This window comes from Hyperolius riggenbachi, chromosome 3, assembly GCF_040937935.1.
Source record: "Hyperolius riggenbachi isolate aHypRig1 chromosome 3, aHypRig1.pri, whole genome shotgun sequence".
In the NCBI taxonomy this organism is placed as follows: domain Eukaryota; kingdom Metazoa; phylum Chordata; class Amphibia; order Anura; family Hyperoliidae; genus Hyperolius; species Hyperolius riggenbachi.
The window spans coordinates 94,100,496-94,125,756 of NC_090648.1; the positions used below are offsets into that span (position 1 = coordinate 94,100,496).

General features: G+C 44.8%; 1 protein-coding gene across 5 annotated transcripts in view; it reads right to left on the reverse strand.

The window, feature by feature from the left end:
* Nucleotides 1-25,261, reverse strand: part of TACC1 (transforming acidic coiled-coil containing protein 1) — a 171,103-nt gene that overhangs the window by 8,396 nt on the left and 137,446 nt on the right. For 2 of the 5 annotated variants that reach the window (XM_068274599.1, XM_068274598.1), the window contains exons 4-8: nt 21,147-21,207; nt 18,409-18,568; nt 18,281-18,327; nt 4,902-4,994; nt 1,242-1,318 (exon numbers count right to left, since the gene is read on the reverse strand). In XM_068274599.1, the coding sequence (XP_068130700.1) occupies nt 1,242-1,318; nt 4,902-4,994; nt 18,281-18,327; nt 18,409-18,568; nt 21,147-21,207 (438 nt within the window). The remainder of the gene's footprint in view (nt 1-1,241; nt 1,319-4,901; nt 4,995-18,280; nt 18,328-18,408; nt 18,569-21,146; nt 21,208-25,261) is intronic. The other 3 variants (XM_068274600.1, XM_068274602.1, XM_068274601.1) reach the window with 3 other exon arrangements.

Sequence of the window (25,261 nt, forward strand, 5' to 3'; positions counted from 1 at the left end):
CTTGGCTGGATGAGGAGCAGGATACAGCTGTGAGCAGAAACTTACAGGAGGGCAAGCCAACCTCCATGACAAATGAGATACTTTAAACCCCAGTTCTGCCGATCCTTCGTCTTTTGCTCAAACTCCTCCACCCATCCAAACATTACATAAATCATAACTAAAAGTATTTCTAAAACATCCAGATTCCTGTACTTTGTTTGAAGAGACCACAGTCATTTCTCCACAGGGGAGGTCTCTTCTGGTACTGCAGACTGCCAGGCACCCTCCTGCACTGATCTTGGACCTGGGCTGTCCTGGCCACGCCTTCCTCACATATAGCCTTGCACTGAAGGGGTTAATGGCTATCTAGTCCAAATCCTCCCTGCAGGGAGGGAGAGCTGCAACTCTGCTATCTGCCTCATCATGACACTGGCAGCCAAAGTTCCCTGGAAGGGTGCTGTGGTGAAGGACCTATAGACCGGTCTTCAAAAAAGTGGTAACTTTTACAGTAACATGGCTATAAATATTTAAACAATGCCCCTTGGTACACCAATCCTATTATTCATTTTATCTTTTTCCACCTCATCCTCTATAATAAAACCTAACAGTCCCTGCGTCATCCTCTTTCCCTGTCTGCGCGTCCATGGTTTTCTGTACTGCGCATGTGCGCAGTACAGTATTACCGTTGGGACAGGAGGATGGGCCAGGGAGCAGGGTGGGCGTGCATACGCACTAACATGCAGCGGCGGTATCACTACCTAGAGCCCATTTTTAAAGGGCTTAGGTAGACTAGTCTATCTATATAATATTTCAGGCAACTGCAATCAGGTGGGCGGGGTCTACCAGGTGTGGATGAGAGGGGGGCCTGGAGCAAACTTAATCTGAGAGACCCCTTACCCACGCCCCCCCCCCCCCCCCCCCCCCATGGTCTCCCGCACTGCTCCATCCATGCTGTCTGCCTCATCTCCATCCGGCACATGCTGTGTGTAAATAACATGCGTCGATCATAGAGAAGAAGCAGACGGCATAGCTGAAGACCGCACAGACGGGTGAGCGAATAATATGAAGCTACATGTGCAGGGGCCCCGGGGAGCAGTGTTGGAAAGTCCATTTGGAGCAAGTTAGTGGGGTCCGGCGGCACGGGGCCCCTGCAGCGATTGTGTGTGAGGCTGCTCTGTGTGTGACCTCTGTGTGTGCAGAGTTCTCATTTCTCGCATTGCAGCAATACACATAGTATAAGCCTGAAAATCTGCGTGTATTACCTCATTTCCAGGACCTCCACGTGGCTCTGCTCATACCTGGCCTGCCAGTCCTTCACTTCCAGCTCCTTCATGATAATCTTCAGACAAAAACAATGAAAATATTACAGACTGGAAGAAAGCAAAACCAATTGCAGTGATGATCAGTGGGATGCTTTGCTATTCTGGGTTGTGTGTACATTTCTTGCAAATTGTAGCAGTTCGGAATTTAGCCAATCAAAGGCACTTCCTCATGATTTGGATTGGCCCAATTTCAAGCTGCATACAATAGGTATCAATTAGCATATCATGGACAACGGATTGCTGTTGCCTTTAGTAACCAATCAGATGCCAGCTTTCTTGATTCTTTCTGGTAAGAAAACTGTACTCATTATCTGACTGGTTGCCATTAGCAACGATGGTTCGTCCTTCCGTAGTGATGGTCGGGTATGATCAAGGAAGAGACAATTTTCAAGCTCTCTGCAAAATGTAATGTAGCCTGGAACTGAGCAAATCAAACTGCGTAGCTGCTGATTTTGATTGGCTCAGCTAGAAGATGCATGCTGTTTGCAACAAGCTGGGGTAATGTCTGTATGTGGCCAATACAGAATGAATGAGGACTTATGGGTGTCAAGGCAAATACTAAAAGATGAGATGAAGCACTGGTGAGGCTGGAAGCAGCAATGACAAATATATACCCCACTGCCACAAAAGCCACCACAGCTGAACAAAGTATAGCAAGATTACAGTGAAACTTTGCTGAGAAAAAGAACCCTTCCTGTAGAGGATTTCAGCACACTGAACAGATTTATGAAAAACACTCAGTTTGTTCTCTTAGTTATTGCGGATACATACACACAGCTATTCCAGTGTTTCTAAAGGTGCCCATACACTCGTCAGATTGGCAGCAGATAGATAAGAAATGCATCTGATGATCTATCTGATGCGTTTTTAGAACATTTTTTACCAGGATAGAATTCCAATAGATTTCAGTTTGAAATCTATTGAAATTCGATCTGATGGCATTTTTTTGCCATCAGATTTCCATTAAGGCCAATGCAAACTGATAAGCAATCTCATCAGATCGACCTAAATTTTCCACCCTGCCAGTTCGATGGCAATCCATCGAAATCGATCGAAATCGGCCATCGATCGGTCGATTGGCCAACCGATTTGCAAACGATCAATCGATCGATCGGGATCGATCGGTCGGCCAGAAAATCGGCTGAGTGTATGGGCCCCTTTATAGAAACTGTCAGATAGGGGTGGCAGTACCTGCCGACAATCACTAAATTAGTCCAGATGATTAAAAAGTGCTTCTTTTATTATCTTCTCTATTCTTATCTCTATTTGTATAAGTGAGAGGAATATGGAGGCTGACATTTATTTCCTTTTAAACAATGCACATTGCCTGGCCGTCCTGCTGATCCTCTGCCTATGATACTTATAAGGTACATACACACGTCCAACTTTTTTGAACAATTTGTTGTTTAAACTGCAAGTTGGACGTGTGTACGTGCTGTCGAGCGAGTAATAAAAGCTGACTTGCCCCATCCGCTCAGCAGATCCGTTGGACCAACTGTCGTTCAAACGACTGTTAAGGGGCTCATGCACTGGTCGATTTCAGCCATCGATCGTTCGATTCTATACAATCGATCAGAAATTGATTCTTTCAAATCTATCCATCGATCGATTTGTGGCCGATTTGGATTGATTTTGATGGATTTGATGCATCTGACAGGATGGAAGATCTGGGTCGATCTGATCGATGGCCCATAGAGTTGCATTGGATCTAATGGTGCAGTACTGCATTTAGATTGATTTTCAACAGATTTCCAATAGATTTCATTCTGAAATCTATTGAAAATCTGTTACTAGTGTGTGGCACACATCAGATAGATTCCTGTCAGATGGAATCTGACAAATCTATCTGATGGTCGAATCTGCTGCAAATCTATCAGTTTATGGCCACGTTTAGGTCGAGTACATGTGTACAAACTACTCTTAAGGTTCATACACACCTACAAACTATCTACCAAACTTGCTGTTGAGTGTGTGAATGGGGCTTAACAGACATGTTTGGCAGATAGTTGGTAGGGGTGTATGAACCTTTAAGCTCCATCTACACCATACAATTTTTTCTCAGATTCAATTCATTGATTCAAATCAATCAGACATGTCCGATCGGGATTCGGTTCGATTCAATTCAATTTGCCATTGCAAAACAATGGCAAATTGAATCGAATCCCGATCGGACATGTCTGATTGAATCGAACAAAAAAAATTGTATGGTGTGTATGGGGCTTTAGTGGTTAGTCCAACTTATAGACGACCAAACAACAAGTCGTCTGATCAGTCATTTCATCTAGTACATTGTTCTATCCAGTCCATAGCCCATTATTAATTTGGTTAAACAAGTAAATTAGGTAAATAAGCATATCAATCGTTTTGTTGGTCAGTGTGTACATGATGTCTGAACGACTTGTTGTTTGCACTCCAAGTCGTTCAAACGACAAGTTGTTCGAAAAAGTTGGACGTGTGTATGCACCTTTAGTCATAGACCCAGAACAGGCATGCAGCTCAGGTGCGCTATCAACTGCGGGCGGGTCTGACGACTGGTAGTTTGTAAGATGTGTGTACAAACCTTAAAGGTTTAAAACACAGTGGCTGCTGCTGGAAAGCTGGTTTAGATGGTCTGTATCATGCAAAATGTGCAAACTGTGCATGTGCAAAGTACACAGTTGTCCACCAAAGCCTGCGTGGGTTATGGCTACTGTGAATGCACGAGGCCCTGGTCAACGGTTTTTCAACATAGGAGACAAGGGATTGACGTTTGGCTCTTCCTCTTCAGTAAGCCAGCATCCTAATCAGTAGAGTCTTTGGGAAAAACTCCCTGACAGTGCTACTGCCTATAGAGTGTAGTGCTAGCGGCTGTCTCACAAGTGTTTTGAGCCCAATGGTAGAAAAGCGCTATACAAATGGATTCTTTTTTTTATTAATCCATAGAAGAATAAGAATGATCTCTGCAGCACAGAAACACACTCAGCCTGTCCTGGCAAACCATCCATAAAGTCCCTTCTCTGCTGCACTCAGTTTTATTATAGCCAAGTCTTCCTGAGACCAGCACAGCAGTTCCAGCTTTGCAGAAGTGGGGAAGGCTCAGCAGCAGAGACACTTATTACTCCTGACTGGATGGAGGCCTCAGGTCTGAGGTCTGTCCTAGGATGCTTTATGGAGAGTAAAGGTGCCAATACACTTCTCAAAGTTCCCTTTCCATTAAGATTTGATCAACCTGGAGGAAATGGATTCCCCTAAAACGTCCAATCGATCAACGTTCAGCTGATTTTGACCAAAAACCATTAAAAAGCATCGATCGGACAGGATGGAAGACGTAGAAAGATTGGCAGACAAGGCAAGAGTGGCGTTCGATGGCACTGCATCAAACAAGCAGCTGAAATTGTACACGCTGGACGCAGCTAGTTGGCCTGCTGATGTTTTTCCTCCACTGATGCACTGAATAGTGTTTTATCTTCCGACCTGCACACAGGATGATGGGCAGCAGACTAGAGCACAAGGTTGTAACTTGAAGCAAAGATGATTTGCATGAATGGTACAAATGGGCAGTAATGACAAGTAAGCATGGACCAATAATGAGCACTGTGAGAGACCAGGATGTGGCGTTACCTCCTCTCTAATCAGAGTGAGTACAGCAGCCCGATCTCTGAGATAAATGGCATCCTGAGGATTGTCACAGCCTACGGCAAGCGAGCTGCTTCTCTGCAGAGACACAAAAGGCCCATTTCACTCCCTAAATTCATGGATTGTACCTCAATATGTGAAGTCTGTGAGGATCTGGTCTAGTAACAACCAGCAAAGGCCTGTGAAACTAACGTGTTCCCCTTCAGCCCCCCTTTAGAGGAATAATAATATGCAAGCGCTCTCAGGGTCTGTGGAAGGCCACATTAACGTAAACCTTACAAGAAAAAAAGCGCAGGTAGAGTGAAGCGCAGGGCACCAGTGTGAATGCTTCCAAAATGTTATTGCATCCGATACATTAAAGTGCAATTTGTCACCATAAAAATCAAATTTCAACAGCAACTGGTCTGAGTGTATTGAGTGATAAAGATGCTAATCCTGCATTCAAAACTTTTTCAGCTGTTATGGTTCTGAGTTATCACATACCTTAGGAGCACTGGCCCTTTAATAGCCACTGCCATTCAGTTGCACGCTGGGGGTTGTTTTTATCTATAATATATTCCTCCTCTTCCTTTTATTTCCCTGCCTAGCTGAAACACGATCCTCTGCTCTGCTCACTTGTGTTTACAAGCAAGGCTGAGTTGACTCAGCATTGGAGGAGAAAAGAAAAAAAAGTTAAGGGAAGAAATTACATCAGTATTTAACCTCAAACTGTGGGCAAAAGACATATAGAAGTAGAACCAAAAGCATCCGGGTACCAACAGCAGCAGTAATGCTTGGTAGACCTTTAATTCATCCCCATACGAACTGACATAGGCATTTACACTTGTATGTCAATTGGTATGGGGATGAATTAAAGGTCTACCAAGCATTACTGCTGTTGGTGTCCGGATGCTTTTGGTTCTACTTCTATATGGATTACAGTTCACCTTTCTGGAGGCACAACTAGAGTGACCTGTTACCCCCTACCTGTCTGCAGTCTGCAGGCATCTTGTGCCAATCAACTTCTCTCTCTCTTAATTGATCTGTGGGCAAAAGACATGCCCCCACCAGGAACAGAATTCTCTTTATTTACTATATAAAATTCACTGAAATCAAACCGTGGACAGTACAATACATGTGTTATGTAAGTAGATCAAATATTTATCTATTTACGTGTTTTTTTCCCCTGGCATAGTATGGCTAATCATCCTGCTTTAACTGTTACAGACGTTTCCCAGGTCTCCCCGCTTCATCACAGAGGCATCTATGCGCCTCTGACGAAGTGGGGAGACCCGTGAACCAGTTAGGCCGCCTCTTTGCCTTCTTTTGCTGTAACACTTTGTGTACCAGATGGAATAACATTTTGGAAGCATTCACTCTGTTGCCCCGCGTTTCACTCTACCTGTGCTTTATTAAGCCCCCTCTACATCATTCGATTTCAGGCATGAACGATCGAACTCGATTGGATCAAACTATTACATCGGTTAAATCTGACGTGTGATCGGGATTCGATCGATCGCGTTATCGATTTGCATTGAAAACTAGCCAAAATCGATCACACGATCGATTGACTCCCGATCGGACATGTTGGATTTAATCGATCTAATAGAATTGAATCCAATCGAATGCAACGGTCAGTTGCATAGCTAAAATGTTAACTCTCAGGCATAGAAAGGAACACAACATAGTTCTTTGTATGCTTGATACGGTTTACACACGACTATCTTACCATTTCACTTAAGATAGAGATATATATGAGAGGGAGGGAGCCACTAAACACCAAGGAACTGTATAGGGGAGTGAGGAATGGCCATCAGACACCAAAGAACTGTAAAGGGGGGAGAGGGAGGCCCACTAGACACCAGGGAACTGTATAGGGAAGGGAATTTTTAAAGCAAGGTTGGCCCGCGACTTAGTCTTAGTGTTCAATTTCAGCCACCTTTGTATTCGAGTTTGATACCCCAGCTCTAGGGGTACTTGACATGATGATGTCCACAATAGGGAGCAATGGACAAACATCACCTTTCATAAAGGGATACGTGCTGTAAGAATGCTGAGAAATAAGAAAATACAAATACCCTGTAGGCATAGGTCAATAATTACTCTGAACCAAGGAATGTCTTTTTAAACACCATCGCCCACCACTAAGTACTTATATTTAACTGAATACATGTATTTGGATTCCTAAAACAAATGCTGTAGATTCACTTTTACTGTAGATGGTCATTATGAACAGAACATAGCTACAGTACATGGCAATATCCCTCGCATGCAATCTGTGGTACCTGGCTGGGATAAGCATGTCCTGTCTCCCTGATGACCTTGAAGGGATCATCCTTGTTAAATGTATCCCAGCTACTGCTGAGTCTCCTAATCATCTCTAATCTGCTATGCCAAGCGGCATACACTATATATACCATCTGACCGAGAACCTCTCCAACATTTCCCAATCCAACTAAACCTAGAGGCACGCTACAATATGTAAACATACATCTGCTATGCCCAGCAACACACACTATACTAAGCAAAAACAGCAAGCGAGGAAAAAAAGTCTGGCACTGTAGTTTATTGTGCAGCAAGCTTGACACAAGAATGGCATTTGAATGTAAACATGACAGGGATATGACAACTTGATGAACATCAAAAAATTAATGTGTCATACCATTGATGTCTTCGGTGATGCCTGGGTGAGGTGGGAGGCAGCGGATGTGGGTGCTAAAGGGTGCACGGCCTAACGACCGTTTCGCATGGCTGACGCCAAGCTTCTTCCGAGGTGAGCGTGCATCAATTGCTAGGAGGGCGGCGGGACATTTGAAGTGTGTAATGGCACACTTCCGTGCCGCCACGGAAACCCCGCCCTTTACGGAAGATCTAAACTGGGCTGCACAGACCTCGGAAGAGACTGGTGACACGCACGGCCATTAGCAAAAAGGTATCGTGTGTGCGTCAAGGATGACGCAACCTTGCGCTGACCTATGATCGTGCGGGATATTCCTGCTGTGTACGGAGCCGCTGTAGTAAGCGCTCATATCGTACACAGAAATGGTTGCCATAGTAACCTAGAATGCCCTGTGTCCGGTGCAACTCGGGCACAGAACACTCCTAAGGCAAGAATACCATAAAGGTATAGTAACCATTAGCAGGGAATATAATATGGAGAGGTTCTCACATAAATATTAGCTCAATTAGCTGAAATACCAGTTATATTACAAGGGGTATAAACTGTGGCAGAGCAGAAGAAGATTCCTCTGGGAGGCGGGAAGTGAGGAGGGTGTACCAAAGGTGTGAGGAAAGATGTGAGTGAGGGAGGGGAAAAAAAAGGGGCAGAAAAGGAAAAAGAAAGAAGAAAGAAACCGGTAAACGTGATATGGGAGAGAGTAAATGGAACATGTCCACGGGTGGCCCCAACATGGAGGCGTACCCTGTGTCCTAGCATGGTGTTTTACAAACAAGAAGGAAAAGTAATAACATTTTATTAATTGTATTAAACATAATAAGAAAAAGGAACGAAGGAGACAACTTATAAACATGGTGGGAGCAGGTAGGCAACAGAAGGCAGCACAGGGGCAAAGGGAAAGGAGACAGCGAAAATTAAGGCCTTGCTCTACCCTGAAACAACTCCGAATTTATCCCCAATTGAGAGTAAAGCTTTGCGATGGTTGGGGAATCGTCCTGACCTCACCATCCGCAAAGCTGACAAAGGAGGATCCGTTGTGATCCTTTCAACTGAAAAATATAAAATGGAGACCATGAGACAACTGTCAGACACTTCCACTTACAGATTACTCAAAACTGATCCCACTATCAGCTATCACTCTGCTTTGAGGTCGCTCCTTAGGAGAGGGGTAGAGCAAGGCTTTTTAACCTAGACTTTGGCTAACCTTCTCCCTCCCTTCCCAGTGAAACCTGTTTGGTATTCCCTTCCCAAGATCCATAAATCCCTGACCGATCCCCCAGGCCGACCGATTGTGTCGGGCCTGGGGGCGGTCATGGAAAGACTCTCCAGATATCTGGACCACATCCTCCAGCCATTATCATTTCACATTCCCTCACACCTTGGGGATACTATTGATGTTCTTGGGTCCTCATTGTGGTGCAGGGGAGATCTGCTGGTAACCATTGATGTTACCAGTTTATACAGCAGAATCCCACACACTGAGGGAATTAGTGCTGCGAGGAGGTTTCTAGATAGAAATACCAAAAAAGACGTCTCTTACAATGCCTTTGTGTGCAAATGTCTAGAATTTGTCCTAACCCATAACGCCTTCATGTTTGGTGACGCATGGTACCAGCAGATCTCTGGTACCGCAATGGGGACCCCAGTCGCTTGTACATACGCAAACTTGTTCTTAGGGGCATGGGAAGAAATCTACATTCATTCTCCCAATAATCCTTTTCGCTCAGCTCTGAAGATGTGGTCCAGATATGTGGACGACGTCCTGGCCTTTTGGTCAGGAGACGTCCCTCTTTTGCAATGCTTTTTAAATTATCTGAATCAGAACGATGTTAATATGCTCTTCACCATGGAATGGTCAGCAGAAAACGTATGTTTTCTCGATTTGGAACTGGCCGTTAGAAATGAAGGCATCATAACTAAGGGTTATCGCAAATCAACTGCATCCAATACCATCTTGCATTGCAAAAGTTACCACCCACAACATGTAACAGAATCCCTCCCATATGGTCAGTTCCTGCGACTGCGCAGGAAGAATACTGAACTCCAAGACTTTCTTTGTCAAGCAGAGGAATTGAAACAAAGGCTTCTGGCCCGAGGCTACAATGAGAACAATCTTGATTTAGCCATTAAAAAGGCCATTAGTAAGGATAGGTCTGATCACTTAAAAAGGAAAAGTCGGGATAGGCCCACCAGAGGTTCAGGAGTCTTTTCTTTTGACTTCTCTCCCATGGCCAGTCAGATCAAACGAACCTTTGGTAGGAACTGGTCCCTCCTCTTAGAGGACCCAATATTAAAGAACATCTTACCCCCCCAACCTCTAATTGCTTTTAAAAGAGCACCGACTATTGGCGACTCTTTGGTACACAGCGATTTCCGCGAGCATCCACAGCGCACCAGGCTGAGTAGTTTTGCCTCCTCAGGTAACCACAAATTTGGCTTTTGTGAAGCCTGCCAGTTTATGAAGACTGGCAAATTCTATACTCTAGGCTCGGTCCAGTGTAGCGTTCCTTTCTTTGCCGCATGTAGAACTAAATATCTGGTCTATGCCCTGTGGTGTCCTTGCCAACGCTTTTACGTTGGCAAAACCACTAGGATGGTTAAAGAGCGCATATTAGAACATGTACGCTTGCTTCCTAAAAACAAAGGCTGCCCAAGGATCGTTGAACACATGTCAACTGCCCATCAGAGTAATCCTAACCTTCTTTCTTTTGCCTGTATTGATTCCTGTAACACCCCTCGCAGAGGTGGTGACAGGAAAAACCTACTCCTCAGACAAGAGGCGCTTTGGATCCTACGCACTGATGCTATTGGCTCTTTGGGCCTCAACGACTACGTCGATCTTGCTTGTTTTCTGGATCCTTGATTACTTACTATACTTGGTGCTTCTCCTTTCCCTTTGCCCCTGTGCTGCCCTCTGTTGCCTACCTGCTCCCACCATGGTTATAAGTTGTCTCCTTCGTTCCTTTTTCTTATGTTTAATACAATTAATAAAATGTTATGAATTTTTCTTCTTGTTTGTGAGACACACCATGCTGGGACACAGGGTACGCCTCCTCATGTTGGGGCCACCCGTGGACACGTTCCATTTACTCTCTCCCACATCACGTGTACCGGTTTCTTTCTTCTTTCTTTTTCCTTTTCTGCCCCTTTTTTTTCCCTCCCTCCCTCACATCTTTCCTCGCACCTTTGGTACACCCTCCTCACTCCCCGCCTCCCAGAGGAATCTTCTTCTGCTCTGCCACAGTTTTTACCCCTCGTAATATAACTGGTATTTCAGCTAATTGAGCTAATATTTATGTGAGAACCTCTCCATATTATATTCCCTGCTAATGGATACTATACCTTTATGGTATTCTTGCCTTACGAGTGTTCTGTGCCCGAGTTGCACCGGACACAGGGCATTCTAGGTCACTATGGCAACCATTTCTGTGTACGATATGAGCGCTTACTACAGCGGCTCCATACACAGCAGGAATATCACGCACGATCATAGGTCAGCGTGAGGTTGCGTCATCCTTGACGCACACACGCGACCTTTTTGCAAATGGCCGTGCGTGTCACCAGTCTCTTCCGAGGTCTGTGCAGCCCAGTTTAGATCTTCCGTAAAAGGCGGGGTTTCCGCGGCGGCACGGAAGTGCGCCATTACAAACTTCAAATGTCCCGCCGCCCTCCTAGCAATTGATGCACGCTCACCTCGGTCGTTAGGCCGTGCACCCTTTAGCACCCACATCCGCTGCCACCCACCTAATCCAGGCATCACCGAAGACATCAATGGTATGACACATTCATTTTTTGATGTTCATCAAGTTGTCATATCCCTGTCATGTTTACATTCACATGCCATTCTTGTGTCAAGCTTGCTGCACAATAAACTACAGTGCCAGACTTTTTTCCTCGCTTGCTGTTTTTGCTTAGAACTTTTCCTTTTAAGTCTTGAGCACGTAGTTGACTGGGTGTCCTTGCCAGCTTATACAGCATATGCCCGAGTGCCTGCCAGCTCTCCAATACACGTTACACACTATACTAAACCTAGAGGCACACTGCAATATGTATACATACAAATACATCCGCTATGCCATACATACCATCTGACCGAGAACCTCTCCAACACTTCCCGAATCCACTAAGCCTAGAGGCACGCTACAATATGTATACATACATCTGCTACGCCAAGCAACACACAATATATATACACCATCTGACCAAGAACCTCTACAAAACGTCCCGAAAACCACTAAACCTAAACAGTGTTGTCCCCAGGCTCTTTTAGTCGGGTGCTCCACTCAGCTAATTTTGGGGAGCACCCGGCTGTCGTTGGCTAGCCTCCTAATTCTCCTCCCATGCTGTAAGAAGAGAAGTGCCAGCCCTGCTTTCCACCCTCGCACCTCACCCGGCGAGTTTTTCATGTCACCCAGCTGGAAAAAATTTCTGGGGAGAACACTGCTAAAGGTACAAAACAATATGTATACACACACATCTGCTACGCCAAGCAACACACACACTATATACACCATCTGACCGAGAACCTCTCCAACACTTCCCAAAACCACTAAACCTAGAGGCACGCTACAGTATGTATAAAAACATATATACATAGCTGGATTATCGTAAATACCTTCTGTTTTAAGAAGGCAAAATTAAAATTACAACAGAGGGGAGGGAAAGGAGAAAAGTTAATTAAACTGTTCATAAAAGTAAAAAAGGCAATTACTTTTTTTTTCCTTCCTATTTTCACATTTGTTGTAAAACAAATCCACAACATGATTGTGTAGTAATTAAAAATGGTTAATAAGACTGCTAATGGTTTTGAGGTGATGCACATTTTATTTTAGTTTTATGCAGCTTGGACTTGCTCTTTACTTGTCAGTATAATAAAGAATGCTTTCTGTTTCAGATCTGGCTTCCATTTTATCTGTATTGCAATAATACATCAAATACTGAATGAAATACAGCGCGATTCTTAAAGTAGCTAATGAAATACTGCATGACGTACACATCTTTGTGAATTGTAGCCAAGTTGTTTTATAATTTAATGAACCATTATCGCAAGTGTGAAAATCTTAGTGAATACTCAATTTATTTTTCATCAAGTAACATTAATAGATCCCGCTAAGATTAGAATTGAACGGACAAGGATCTATCCGATGGTCGAATCTGGCAGCCAAACCTCTAGCGATGATGGGAAGATTTGACCAACAGACAGATTTCTCTCTGATCAGATTCAAGAAATCTGTCGGCTGCCCATACACCACAGGACGATTCCAGCATGAAATCTCTTGAGAATCGACCTCGTGGCGCCACATCCTTTCTAGGGTTACATGTCCGCTGTCGCCTGCCGCAGTGCCCATCCGTCTTCAGCTTCCTCCATTTGTGCCTCACAGGTGTATATCAAGTGGCATGCGTACACACACACACACACAGACACAGACGCACAGACACACGCACAGACAGACACACACACACACACACAGACACACAGACACAGACACACAGACACAGACACACAGACACAGACACACAGACACACAGACACACAGACACAGACACACAGACACAGACACACACACAGACACACACACAGACACACACACAGACACACACACAGACACACACACAGACACACACACAGACACACACACAGACACACACACAGACACACACAGACACACACACAGACACACACACAGACACACACAGACACACACACAGACACAGACACACACAGACACACACAGACACACACACAGACACAGACACACACAGACACACACACAGACACACACACAGACACACACACAGACACACACACAGACACACACACACAATGGAGGAAGTGGAAGACAGATGGGCACAGCGGCAGGCGACAGCAGACAGGTAAAATGTAAATGCAGGCATGGGGGGACAGCACCAGGGCAGTTACCAGCGCGCACGTGATCAAACAAGTCAGCCCAAGATTTACCAGCATGTCTGATCGATATGGCCCAAAATTGGTTGAATCGTCGATTGGGCATACCCTTTTCATCCAGATTTTCATCCAATTCCATAATTATTAAACTGCATGGTCAATTGGCCGCAAAGTCAAGTGATGTACAGGCACTTTAATGCAGCAAAGACAGTGGGCACGCCTCTCCTGTGATGACACCAAGGCAACCTGAGGGGCACATAACTGAGAATGGTGCAATACTGCTATAATACTGCAGGACTGTGGAACAGAACATTGTGTTTGGTGACACTATAGTACAATGTTAATGCTATATCATTCTATGCTGCATATGTTGGTTACACTGTATGCTGTGTGCAATGTTTCTATTGGTAACTAATACAAATGCAAGAAAAGAAAGTAAGGGTTTAACAGTGAATATTCACGTAATGCAAAGGCTGTGGTCACAACACTGCAAAATGAGCAGCGTGCAGTTTGTAAACATATCCTAATTAAATCTCTGCTGCCATCTACTGACTGTAAATATATCAGGTAGGCCGATACAGAATAGGCTTAGATTACTACAGTAGAGTCCAGCTTATCAGGAACTCCACTAACCCGCAGTCTCAACAAACCAGCACAGATCGCCGGCAGTACTCACAGTGGTGAAGGCCAACTTCTCAGGCTGTTTGAGGACTCTGCTGTGCTTAGACTGGGTTCCATAGCTCCCCCAATGTTCATATACTTTCAATTATTGTATTTTAACATTTAATCTAGAGTTCATGGTATGTATATAGAGTGGGGTACAGTACTGTATAGCTAAGCCTATTTCTACCATCGAGTCTCAAGCAACCAGAAAGCACACTCATCCAGCATCAGCCGATAAACGTTGATGCCGGATAACCAAGACTCTGCTTATGGCTGCTGGCTCCCTTCCTTACCTCAATCTATACCAAGTACCTTAGCGAAGTGTTTCAGTTAGTCCGGTATCATCCCTGTCCCTAAGAAGCCAGAAGTCACCTTAAAGCGGAACTGAAAAGTTGCTAGAAAAAATACAGTTTCACTTACCTGGGGCTTACCCAAGCCCCCAGCGGCCATCCTGTCCCGCGCCGGTCCTGCATGATGCTCCGTTCTGCTGCTGCCAGCTTGATTTGTTATCATCGACTTGTAAGTCAACGGCAACTTCGCGTTACAGCACGCAATAGCTATTAGCGCAGGACTCTATTGCGGGCTGGAACGCAAAAAAAGCTTTGCGTAGCCTGGGGCACACAGGCGCAGTTGCTGTCGACTTACAAGTCGACAGTAACAAAATGATCTGGCAGCAGCAGAACGGAGCATCGTGCAGGACCGGCACGGGACAAGATGGCTGCTGGGGGAAACTGTTTTCCAGCGACTTTACAGTTCCGCTTTAACAACTTCAGGCCTGTGACCTTTGAAGAACATCAAAGACTGGTCCTGTCCTTTCTTAATCAAAAACGGCTCACCTAGACCTGTTACAGTTTCCACATAGAGCAAACCGGTCCACTGAAGATGCCATCAATATATACTTGGAGCTCATCACTGACCACCTAGACAAACAGGACTCTTACTCTAGGATCCTCCATCTGGTCTTTAGCTTGACCTTCAATACCATCTGTCCCCCCCCATACTGCCTCACAATCTTGTGGATCTCTATGACCACCCCACCCACTGCCTGTGGATTATAGAATTTCTCATTAACCATTCCCAAGTTGTCAAGTTGGGCAACTTCTCCTCCCGATCAAGGGTCACCAACACTGGAGTCCCACAGGGCGGTGTCTGGTCACTGATCCTGATCTCCCTCAACAAGAACAACTGTACCGCCAGGATAAACTGTTCAAACCAGGGCTGTGGAGTCGGAGTTGGAGTCAGGGCAATTTTGGGCACCCGGAGTTGGAGTCGTTGATTTCATAAACTGAGGAGTCAGAGTCGGCTGATTTTTGTACAAAATCCACATCCCTGTTATGTATTATACTAAGGAGTCGGAGTCGAGGAGTCGGAGCCATTTTGGGTACCCGGAGTCGGAGTCGTGATTTTATAAACGGAGGAGTCGGAGTTGGAAGATTTTTGTACCAACTCCACAGCCCTGGTTCAAACCATCAAATTTGCTGATGACACCACCATCATTGGCCATTTAACCAAGAAAGATGAGCAGGCCCGGTGGTTGATCAGAGTACATCACTGGTGCCAGAACAAGCTGGGCCTCAACACAGCCAAAACCGATGAGACCCTCTCCAATCCACATTGACTGCATTGAAGTCAACCATGTATCCAGCATCCAACTCCTGGGCACAACCATCTCCAATGACCAGAGTTGAAAGGTTAACACTGCCTCCATCCAAAAGAAAGCCTAGCAGAGGCTATTCTTCCTTTGACAACTAAAGAAGAACAGTATGGCCCAGGAGCCTCTGAGGTGCTTCAACTTTGCCTCTATTGATTATTTCCTATGTTCATCCATCCTGGTCTGAAACGCCTGCTCCTCAGCTGTCGACAGATACAAACCTCAGAGGGTCATCAGAACAGTGGAATGGATCATTGGGAAACCCCTTCCCCCATTTGACCTCATCTACTTCAGACTGGGTTCCTGCAAACACTTCAGAAGCAAGCATTCAAAAAAAGTAGCCACTTTTCATGTCTGACAACGCTGAAACCTTCCACCAGAGGGCAGCAAAACACCTTCACAAATTTAGTACTCTGGAGAGCAAATCGTGACAACAACTGCAGTAAGTGAAAGCACAATCTTACAGTAGAACACCCTCTATTTTAAACACTCTTTAAATGGAAGTGCCCTGCTTGATTTTCCATTTAATGCTGAATAGTTGCTATTCAAGATAATCATTGATTGTTCCAGGTGAAAAAGCCATCATTGTACGAAATCATCATTAAAGCCTTACTTAGTCTTAACAATATTGCAAAAATGACGCCTAATGTGTGTGTATGGAGAGTAGTGCAGAAGCTTACTGCACATCCCTTGCCTCGTGTCGGTTCCCTGCCAACCTCAAATCCAGTGCGCGCGCCGCATACGTCTTCCCATGAGAGAGAGAGAGAGTGCACGTAATCCTGCGGATATACTGCGCATGCGCCGACCTGGTCTTTGGAACGGGCCGATTTACAGCAACATGGAGGCTGACACCGGAGCAAGGGAGGTGCGGTAAGCTTCTGCACTACTCCCCCCACACACGTGCTGTGTGATTTTTGCAATATTGTTAGGACTACTTTAACTGATGGCTTTGGGTGAAAGTCCACAGTGCACATCCTCCGTAGACAAGCACCCTCTTCTGTCCTTACGCAGACAAGCACCCTTTACTGTCCTACGTAGACAAGCACCCTCTTCTGTCCTACGTAGATAAGCAACCTCTTCTGTCACCATGGCGAGGAAAATAAATGAAGTCAATAGTGTGCATTCGTCATTTAGCAATCTGCCATGACTCAATAGGCAATGTCGTGGGACAGTTGTCCTGACCCAGGATGATCCCAAATCATCGCCTCTAACAATGAAAATTTAGCCTAACACAACTCCCTGTGGACCTCTACAAGAGTCACAAATGACCTATGTAGCAGTGCATTGCTTGGTGATGGTTAATGCAAGTCCCTTTACAAATCATTCACAGACATTTTTTTTTTATTTTTAACGGTATTAATAGGTTTCCCCATCACTCAAGGGTCACTGAATAATAGGGGTGGGCGTGGCATGAACCAGCTTCACCACCAAAACTGCCACTGCTCACCAATAAACGGACAACAGAGAACTGAGCAAAAACAACAACAAAAGACCCAGTAACAGCCTTTTCTGAACAAGTACAAAACTAGGTTGCAGGTTTTTCCTTCTCACTGCAACCAGCCCACCATCGTTCTGGAAAATGACCACAAACTTAAAAAGGATCTGTAATAATGAAAACTTCCTCTGGGGGATACTTACCTCGGGAGGTGAAAGCCTCGTGAATCTCAATGAGGTCTCACCATCCTCCTTCATCCCTCGGTTCCAACCCTGGAAGCCCCCAAAAACCAGTGAGGTAAATATTTACATTCCTGGCTCCAAAGCAGTAGCGGCTTTCCAATAGCTGAGCCCAATGAGGTTTGCAAGTCGCCTATGCAGCAGAATGGACCTGATCAGGCTCATTATTTCCGCCGGAGCCCATCGGAAAGCTGCTACTGCGCTGGAGCCAATGAGGCAAACATTGTGGTGCCACAGCGCCTGTGCCACAGCCAATAGGATTGGCAGCTGGGGCTGTCAGTGCTGGATTCCTCAGGCTTAGGAGGATGGGGGAAGCCTCATTAGGATCCAGAGGCTTCCCCCTCCCAAGGTAAGTATCCCGCAGGGGCTGTTTTTTTAAAAAAAATTTACAGTTACTCTGTAAAATGTTCAGCTTGCGGGAAGATTTATATTATCAGCTGACTGTCTCTTGTCCACTCATTGTTGAACGTCTCATTAAGTATATACAACTCAATGAACAGTTGAATAGTGTGAAAACTGCAAAGAAAAGTAAAAAAGCGATCGCACTCGTTTTCCAGATCACGTGTTGTAAGCCAGTGTTCCCCAACCCTGTTCCTCAAGGCCCACCAACCGTACATGTTTTGCAGAAAACCAAAAAACATGCACAGGTGGGGTAATTAGTGTCTCAGCAGAGCTGATTAACTACCTTTGGATTTTCACAAAACATGCACTGTTGGTGGGCCTTGAGGAACAGTGTTGGGGAACACTGTCCGACTGACACGTAATGGTCACATGTAGGTAAAGGCTATCTGGAGTGCAGATCACATGGTACTTACATTGGTGGGGGGCTCCTGGCTTTCCACACACGGCGGCTTCTCAGGACCTGTAAAATAAACAGTGCGTTTGTCGTGCTGTTACACGTGTGATGACATCATTCATACATCACTCACAGCTCCAGAAATACCTGACAAAGACTGGCTGGCACACTCAAAAAACTCCTGCTCTTCCTCTGCCTGACCTGTGACTCCAGAGTCCGCCTGCTTGGTGCCCGGGACCGAAGCCAGCTTCTCCTCATCCGTGGCATGGCCCTCCCGCTTCTCAATGCTCGGAGAATCATCTTCTTCCTATAAGTAACATTACATTCATGTATGCTAAATAAAATGACCATCATCTCAACCCAGAAGAGAGGAACGGGAAGGAAGACAAAAAACAAACACTATCCTATCTTCTGGGTACCGCTGCCATGTGGAAGGAGATCCTAGATGATGCTGTGGCTATCTCTTACACGTACTCGCTCTCTGCATTGGAGTGACGGGCTGGGCTGAAGGGTCCGACAGGTCAGGGGACTTGGGCTGTGCCCCCAACATGCCCGGCACAATAGCAACATAGGGGCCGATATTTTGGCTGGGAACGCGAAGAATCACTCACGTTCCCATGCCTGTCGGGTCCTGACAGCGAAACCGGAAGTGGTCGCCGCCGGGGACTGGAGCATCGCAGAGGCACGGCGAGGGCCCCGATCGGCTGCAGGGGGCTGAGGGAAGCCCCAGGTGAGTCAAACTTTTTTTTACTAGGCTTAAGGTTCACTTTAAGTCATTTTAGGAGTAGCAGGATAAATACAATTGTTTATCTCATCAGTTTATATTCACCTCAGGTTCACTTTAAGGGTGAGTGTTTCAGACTGACAGTAACAGCTATCGGTCCTTAAAGGTGGAGCAGATAGTTGCCTTCATTTTGCAAAAACGTCAAGGCTTTTCACAAAACATTATTTACACGTCATTAATGACAGCAGCAGATTCTAATGTGCTCAGTAAACAACCTTTATTCAGCAAAACAAAACCATGAAAAAAACAACAACTGAAAACTCCACAAAATGAGCAACAGCAGAGCCAGAAACTTTGGTGAAGTCTCAGAACAAGATGTGTGGGGGTGACTAAGCCCACAAGACTCCACCTTTGTCTCACATAAGACAGACTGACCCTTGGATTGCCTTTTGTTTGGAATTCTATGGGCTCTGGTAGGAACACTGGATCCCAGTCAAGTCTGGGCAGGATGACAGAGTGAAAAAAAAAAGAAATGAGAAATTAGTTCTATGGAACTGCAATTTCTGCTTCGGATGGGGGCGGGACCTGGAGAATGGAACCTGACATTCTATTTGCCGTCTGTGTGCACATTATAGTACTATTCTTACTTGTTAAAGGAGAACTGTAGTGAGAGGGATATGGAGGCGGCCATATTTATTTCGTTTAAGCAATAACAGTTGCCTGGCTATTCAGCTAATCCTCTGCCTCTAATACTTTCAGCCATAGCCCCTGAACAAGCATGCAGGAGATCAGGTGTGTGACAAATTAGACAGATATGACAAGATTAGCTGAATGCTTGTTTCTGGTGTGATTCAGACACTTCTTCAGCCAAATAGACAAGCAGGGCTGCTAGGCAACTGGTATTGTTTAAAAGGAAATAAATATGGCAGCCTTCATATCACTCTCACTATAGTTCTCCTTTAAGGGTAACAAGGGTTTGCAAGAAAAGCCATTTTGTAGCACTGTCCTTGCAGTGTCTTCAGAAAATACGTCTCTCCTAAGATACAAACAGCATTTATAGGGACGAGGGGAATTAGTGGGGTGTGACCAATATCAACACGTACTATACATTAACCCTTTCTACAATACAATTCCTTGCATGCCACCATTGTAGAAGTGTCTCAGACTGAATAGGGGTGAACAGGCAGCTAGGAGTCACTGAGGATCTAAGGCATTTTCCTTTTTGTTATTATAAAACAATTAAATGAACGTTGAATTTAAAATCACATTCTATTAAATACATTTAAAAACCTGTGACTTGACTAAGGATTTGAGGAGATCATTATCTGGGATGACGACTATAAGTTAACCTCCCTAGCGGTATTGACAGATATACACACCCATACAAAAGATGCTGTAAATAGTATTGACGTGCATACAAGTAAATACTCTCCTGCACTGTATGCTAGACCCTTGCTTGACACATTTTGGCCAGGTAAAGGAAAAAGAGGTTATGAAAATTAATTAAATCACTTTTTGCACAGAAGTCCTGGGGAAATTGAACGCCAGGCAGGTTTTTAATGTGGGAGGGCACTGTGGAAGGAGGAAGGGCACCGTGGAAGGAGGAAGGGCACCGTGGAAGGAGGATGGGCACTGTGCAAGGAGGATGGGCACTGTGCAAGGAGGATGGGCACTGTGCAAGGAGGATGGGCACTGTGCAAGGAGGGAGGGCACTGTGCAAGCACTGTGGCAGGTGGGAGGGCACTGTGCAAGGAGGGAGGGCACTGTGCAAGGAGGGAGGGCACTGTGCAAGGAGGGAGGGCACTGTGCAAGGAGGGAGGGCACTGTGCAAGGAGGGAGGGCACTGTGGCAGGTGGGAGGGCACTGTGCAAGGAGGGAGGGCACTGTGCAAGGAGGGAAGGCAACTATATAACGTGGGAGAAAACTGTGGAAGGTGGGAGGGCATTGTAGAACATGGGAAAGTGGAAGTGCATTGTGAAAGGTGGAAGGGCATTGTGAAAGACTGTGAAAGGAAGGAGGGCACAGTGGAAGGTGGGATGGCATTGTGAAAGGAGGGAGGGCACAGTGGAAGGTGGGAGGGTATTGTGGAAGGTGGGAGGACAGTGTGAAAGACTGTGGAAGGTGGGAGGGCACTTTGAGTAGCTGGTTGAGTTTTACTAACCTGATTACAGACATCAAGCACCAGAGATGACCCTTCGTAATTCTGCACCTTACAGCTGTTCCTGAGAAAAGGATAAAGTATAATTACTATACACAGCCATCTGCTAATATAACTGCCATTGTCAGAACACATAATAACGGGATAAGCACTAGAGGACAAGATGAAAGGCATGAAATAACTTGGACTCTTCCCTGGCCATGCATGGATCATACGTATCCCAGCACGCTACTTAGAAATGATCATTTACTATAAATAATGTTCACTCTTGCACTGTATGGTAATGGAAAATGCATCACCAGGAGGTCAGGACACTGTAACTGAGCATTATTATACACTGGTCTGTTATAATATGCTGCTCTCCTTTCCATGCTCCATGCAGTTGTCAGTGCCAGGGCTGCCCAGCATGCTGTGGCATCACTGACTGGCAGGCAGCCTCTTCCATGCTAGGCTGTATGGAAACAAGGGTGGACAGCGGAATGAAGAGTTCAGGAAACAGGCTGGATTTAGAGCTAGCATGGAATTCTGCTGACCACAAGTAACACTTGGACAACAGGCAGGTTTCATCTCCTAGAGGTGCTGACAATCTGTTAGGCCGGATTTGTCCAACCCTGTTTATATCATTTCTTGGAGTAGTAAAGGAATTCACCAATATAGGAGTCTCAATCCTAAAACACCAATATTTTATGTGACAGATGGCAAGATACAGTAGATTACAAAAAAACAAACAAACTGACATGTGTAACAAAATCTGGTAAAAAAAAATAAAAAAAAATAAGTACATACAAAAAATAAATATGCGCTACAGCGATGTAAATAAGTGTTTTTCTTATTTACATTATTTTCTAAATACTGTACTTTACAAGTATATTTATTAATATAGGGCTGAAATGTCCTGTACACAGTATATATAGTCCTGTCACTAGCTGCTCCTCAGAGGAGCTCACAATGTACCGGTAATACCTATCATAATCAATTGCTGGGCATACACGGGCCGATGCGCCCTTATCAATCAAGCTGCTGATGGGTCGATTAATCATTTCCGACAGGTCCGATGACCCGCCGGATCGACACCACGCTCGACCCCCGCGGGTGGATAATAGCGGGGAATCGAGCGAAAAAGAAGGAGCGCCCGCGGGAACAAGCTGGGATCGATCCAGGTGCCGGCGGGGGCGAGCAGGGATGTGCATAGTCTATTCCGTGTATGCCCAGCATTAAGGTGGGTACACACATCAGATAAAAGTCTTTGGAAAATGAAAGATCACAGACCAATTTTACCCCCTTTCATGTAGTATGAGAGCCATACTCTACACAGTCTATTCTATTGAGCTGAACTCCCCATCAGATAGAAATCTTTGCAAGATGCTGCACACAAAGATGCTGTTCACATGCAACAGATCAGTATCTGCAAAAGATCTGTTCCTGCAAAAGACCCGTTCCTGCAAAATGCATTCATAGTCTAGGATATCTGCAGATCTCATACACACCTTGTTTAACTGACAACCATCTGCAGATCAGACAATCATCTGCAGATCCAAAGATCCTTCCTGGTGGATCTGATCTGCAGATGAATGTCCGTTAAAGGTGTGTATGATGATCTGCAGATATCAGAAACTATGAATGCATTTTGCAGGAACAGATCTTTTGCAGATACTGATCTGTTGAATGTGTACAACATCTGTGTGCAGCATCTTGCAAAGATTTCTATCTGATGGGGAGTGCAGCTCCATAGAATAGACTGTGTAGGTATGGCTCTCATACTACATGGAAGGGGGTAAAATTGGTTTGTGATCTTTCATTTTCCAAAGACTTTGATGTGTGTACCCACCTTAAGAGCCTTTCGGGGGAGGCACTAGACTTAAAATCACAAGATGGTAGTATACTGCTCCCTCTGTATGAATCTATAAACTTGTAAGGCCACATCTGAAGGATAAAACAGTTTTGGGCACCCCACTATAGGAAGGACATTAAAATACTATAACAGGTACAAAGTTTAAAGGACAAATATCAAAGTTAACTAAAATTCTAAATGCCACATATATTTCCAGTGATTACTAGCAAGTATCAGTAGAAAGGCTTTTTTTTCTTCGTTTTATGTGAAGAAAATGACAATTACAGAGAACAGTTTTCACTGTGGGCATTACTATGGAGGACTGTGTCCAGCACATCCAGCATACAGAAACATTCTTCACTGGCTGTAATCCTGTGAGTAAAATATGTTCAGAATGATAGAAAGCAGAAATATAGCTTAAAATAGGAGTAAATCATCAGCTGCAGCTGTGTGTACTCCTGTGTCTTTCAACCACGCAGTCTAAAATAAACAGTTTACAGCCAGGTTACAGTTCAGCTCTGCCTCTCTTGTGGAATGAATATGTTTGGACCATCTTCCAACAGTTTCTTCTTATGGAATATTTGTATTTTTATAGCATTTAGAAATGGTAATATTTTTGTACAATAATTGAAATGATAAAGAATCTTTAAAAAAGAAAACAAAGATGGCCAAGGTGTGACTTGAATGTATATACTGTATATTCTGGCGTATAAGACTACTTTTTAACCCTTGAAAATCTTCTGAAAAGTCAGGGGTCGTCTTATATGCTGGGTGATATGCCCTATCCTGTTACCGACTCCCAGATCTCGCTGCTGAGGACTGTAGTGAAACGGCGCAGGCGCACATGTGTGATATCTGAGAAGCAGAGAAGGAGTTAAATAGGATACAAGGACAGGCCAGAGGGGTGAAAGAGGCGTGTTTTATGGGCACAGCGGCATCTATTCTTCTATACCACTCTGATAAACAGGGAGAGCGGACCAATCCGCTTATGGAGAGGAAGACTGGGTACCACATACAGTACAGCACCAGTATCTGTTCATACAAAGCACCAGTTTATGATTATTTTTTTCATTTTTATTTGGTGTGCGTTGGAAGAGGGGGAGTCTTCTACGGCGAGTATATCCCCAACTCTATATTTTAATTGGAAAAGTTGGGGGGTTGTCCTATACGCCGGAATATACGGTATATACACAGCAGAGGGCAATACAATAACTTGACAGATGAGCCTTTTTTTTGTCCCTAGGCTTGCACAAAAAAGACAAGAGATCATGATCTGGGTAACGAGGAAAAAAAAAGGTTTTGCCTTCTATATAGGAAAGTCACCTGACGACGTGTGTGTGGGATTCTGGGCATGCAAATACAGCCCTGCTCCTGAAGTGTAATAACCCCAGCTCTGCTCTACAGGCCACAACATCATCAATATGTGGTTGGTGACTGTATGCACGCCGCCTTCCTTCATAACCAATGTTACCACTGAAATCCAGTCCAATCAACTGGGGGCAGGAAAGGATGGGATGGCATCACTGTACTTGAGATGCAGAAACAATGGGGACTGTGTATACCCTTAAAGGAGCACTATCGTGAAAAAAGTAGGCAGTTGAAATCTAAAAGAACCGACAGGTTTTGGGCCAGTCCATCTCCTTTTGGGGGATTCTAAGAGTTTTCTTTGTTCCAACAGCATTTCCTGAACAGCCGTTGCAAAGTCGAACTGACAAAATAGTGTGCAAGTGGGTAGGGCGGCTGACTGGCATCTTAATATTTTAGCAGTTAAACTGCTGTTCAGGAAATGCTGTTGAAAACAAAGAAAACCCTGAGAATCCCCCATGAGGAGATGGACTGGCCTAAAACCTGTCGGTTCTGTCAGATTTTAATGGCCTACTGTTTTCTCAATAGTGGTAACTTCTGCCGCTATCTCCACCCACTAGCATCCAGGGGGGACAAAAATATAAGCCTATTAAAAAAATAGGCCTATTACATATTCAAATATACACAAATTGTGACACTAAATAGATTTTATTATTATGATACACTCTGTAATGGGAGAAGGCAGCATTGCCAGATGTGAAGTATGCAGCCCTTCCTCAGTGCAACACAGGACTGAAGGAATCAGAGACAAAGCAAACTCACTTTCACAGGCAATATTCATTTAGAGGACCACAATCGCATTAAGGTTGTAAAATGTGAAATACATACATAATCTTTGTTACCTTTAATCTCTTTAGGACCGCAGTGCTAAACCCCCGTAGTGCCCAGGCCATTTTTAGTAAAATAGGCCACTGCAGCTTTA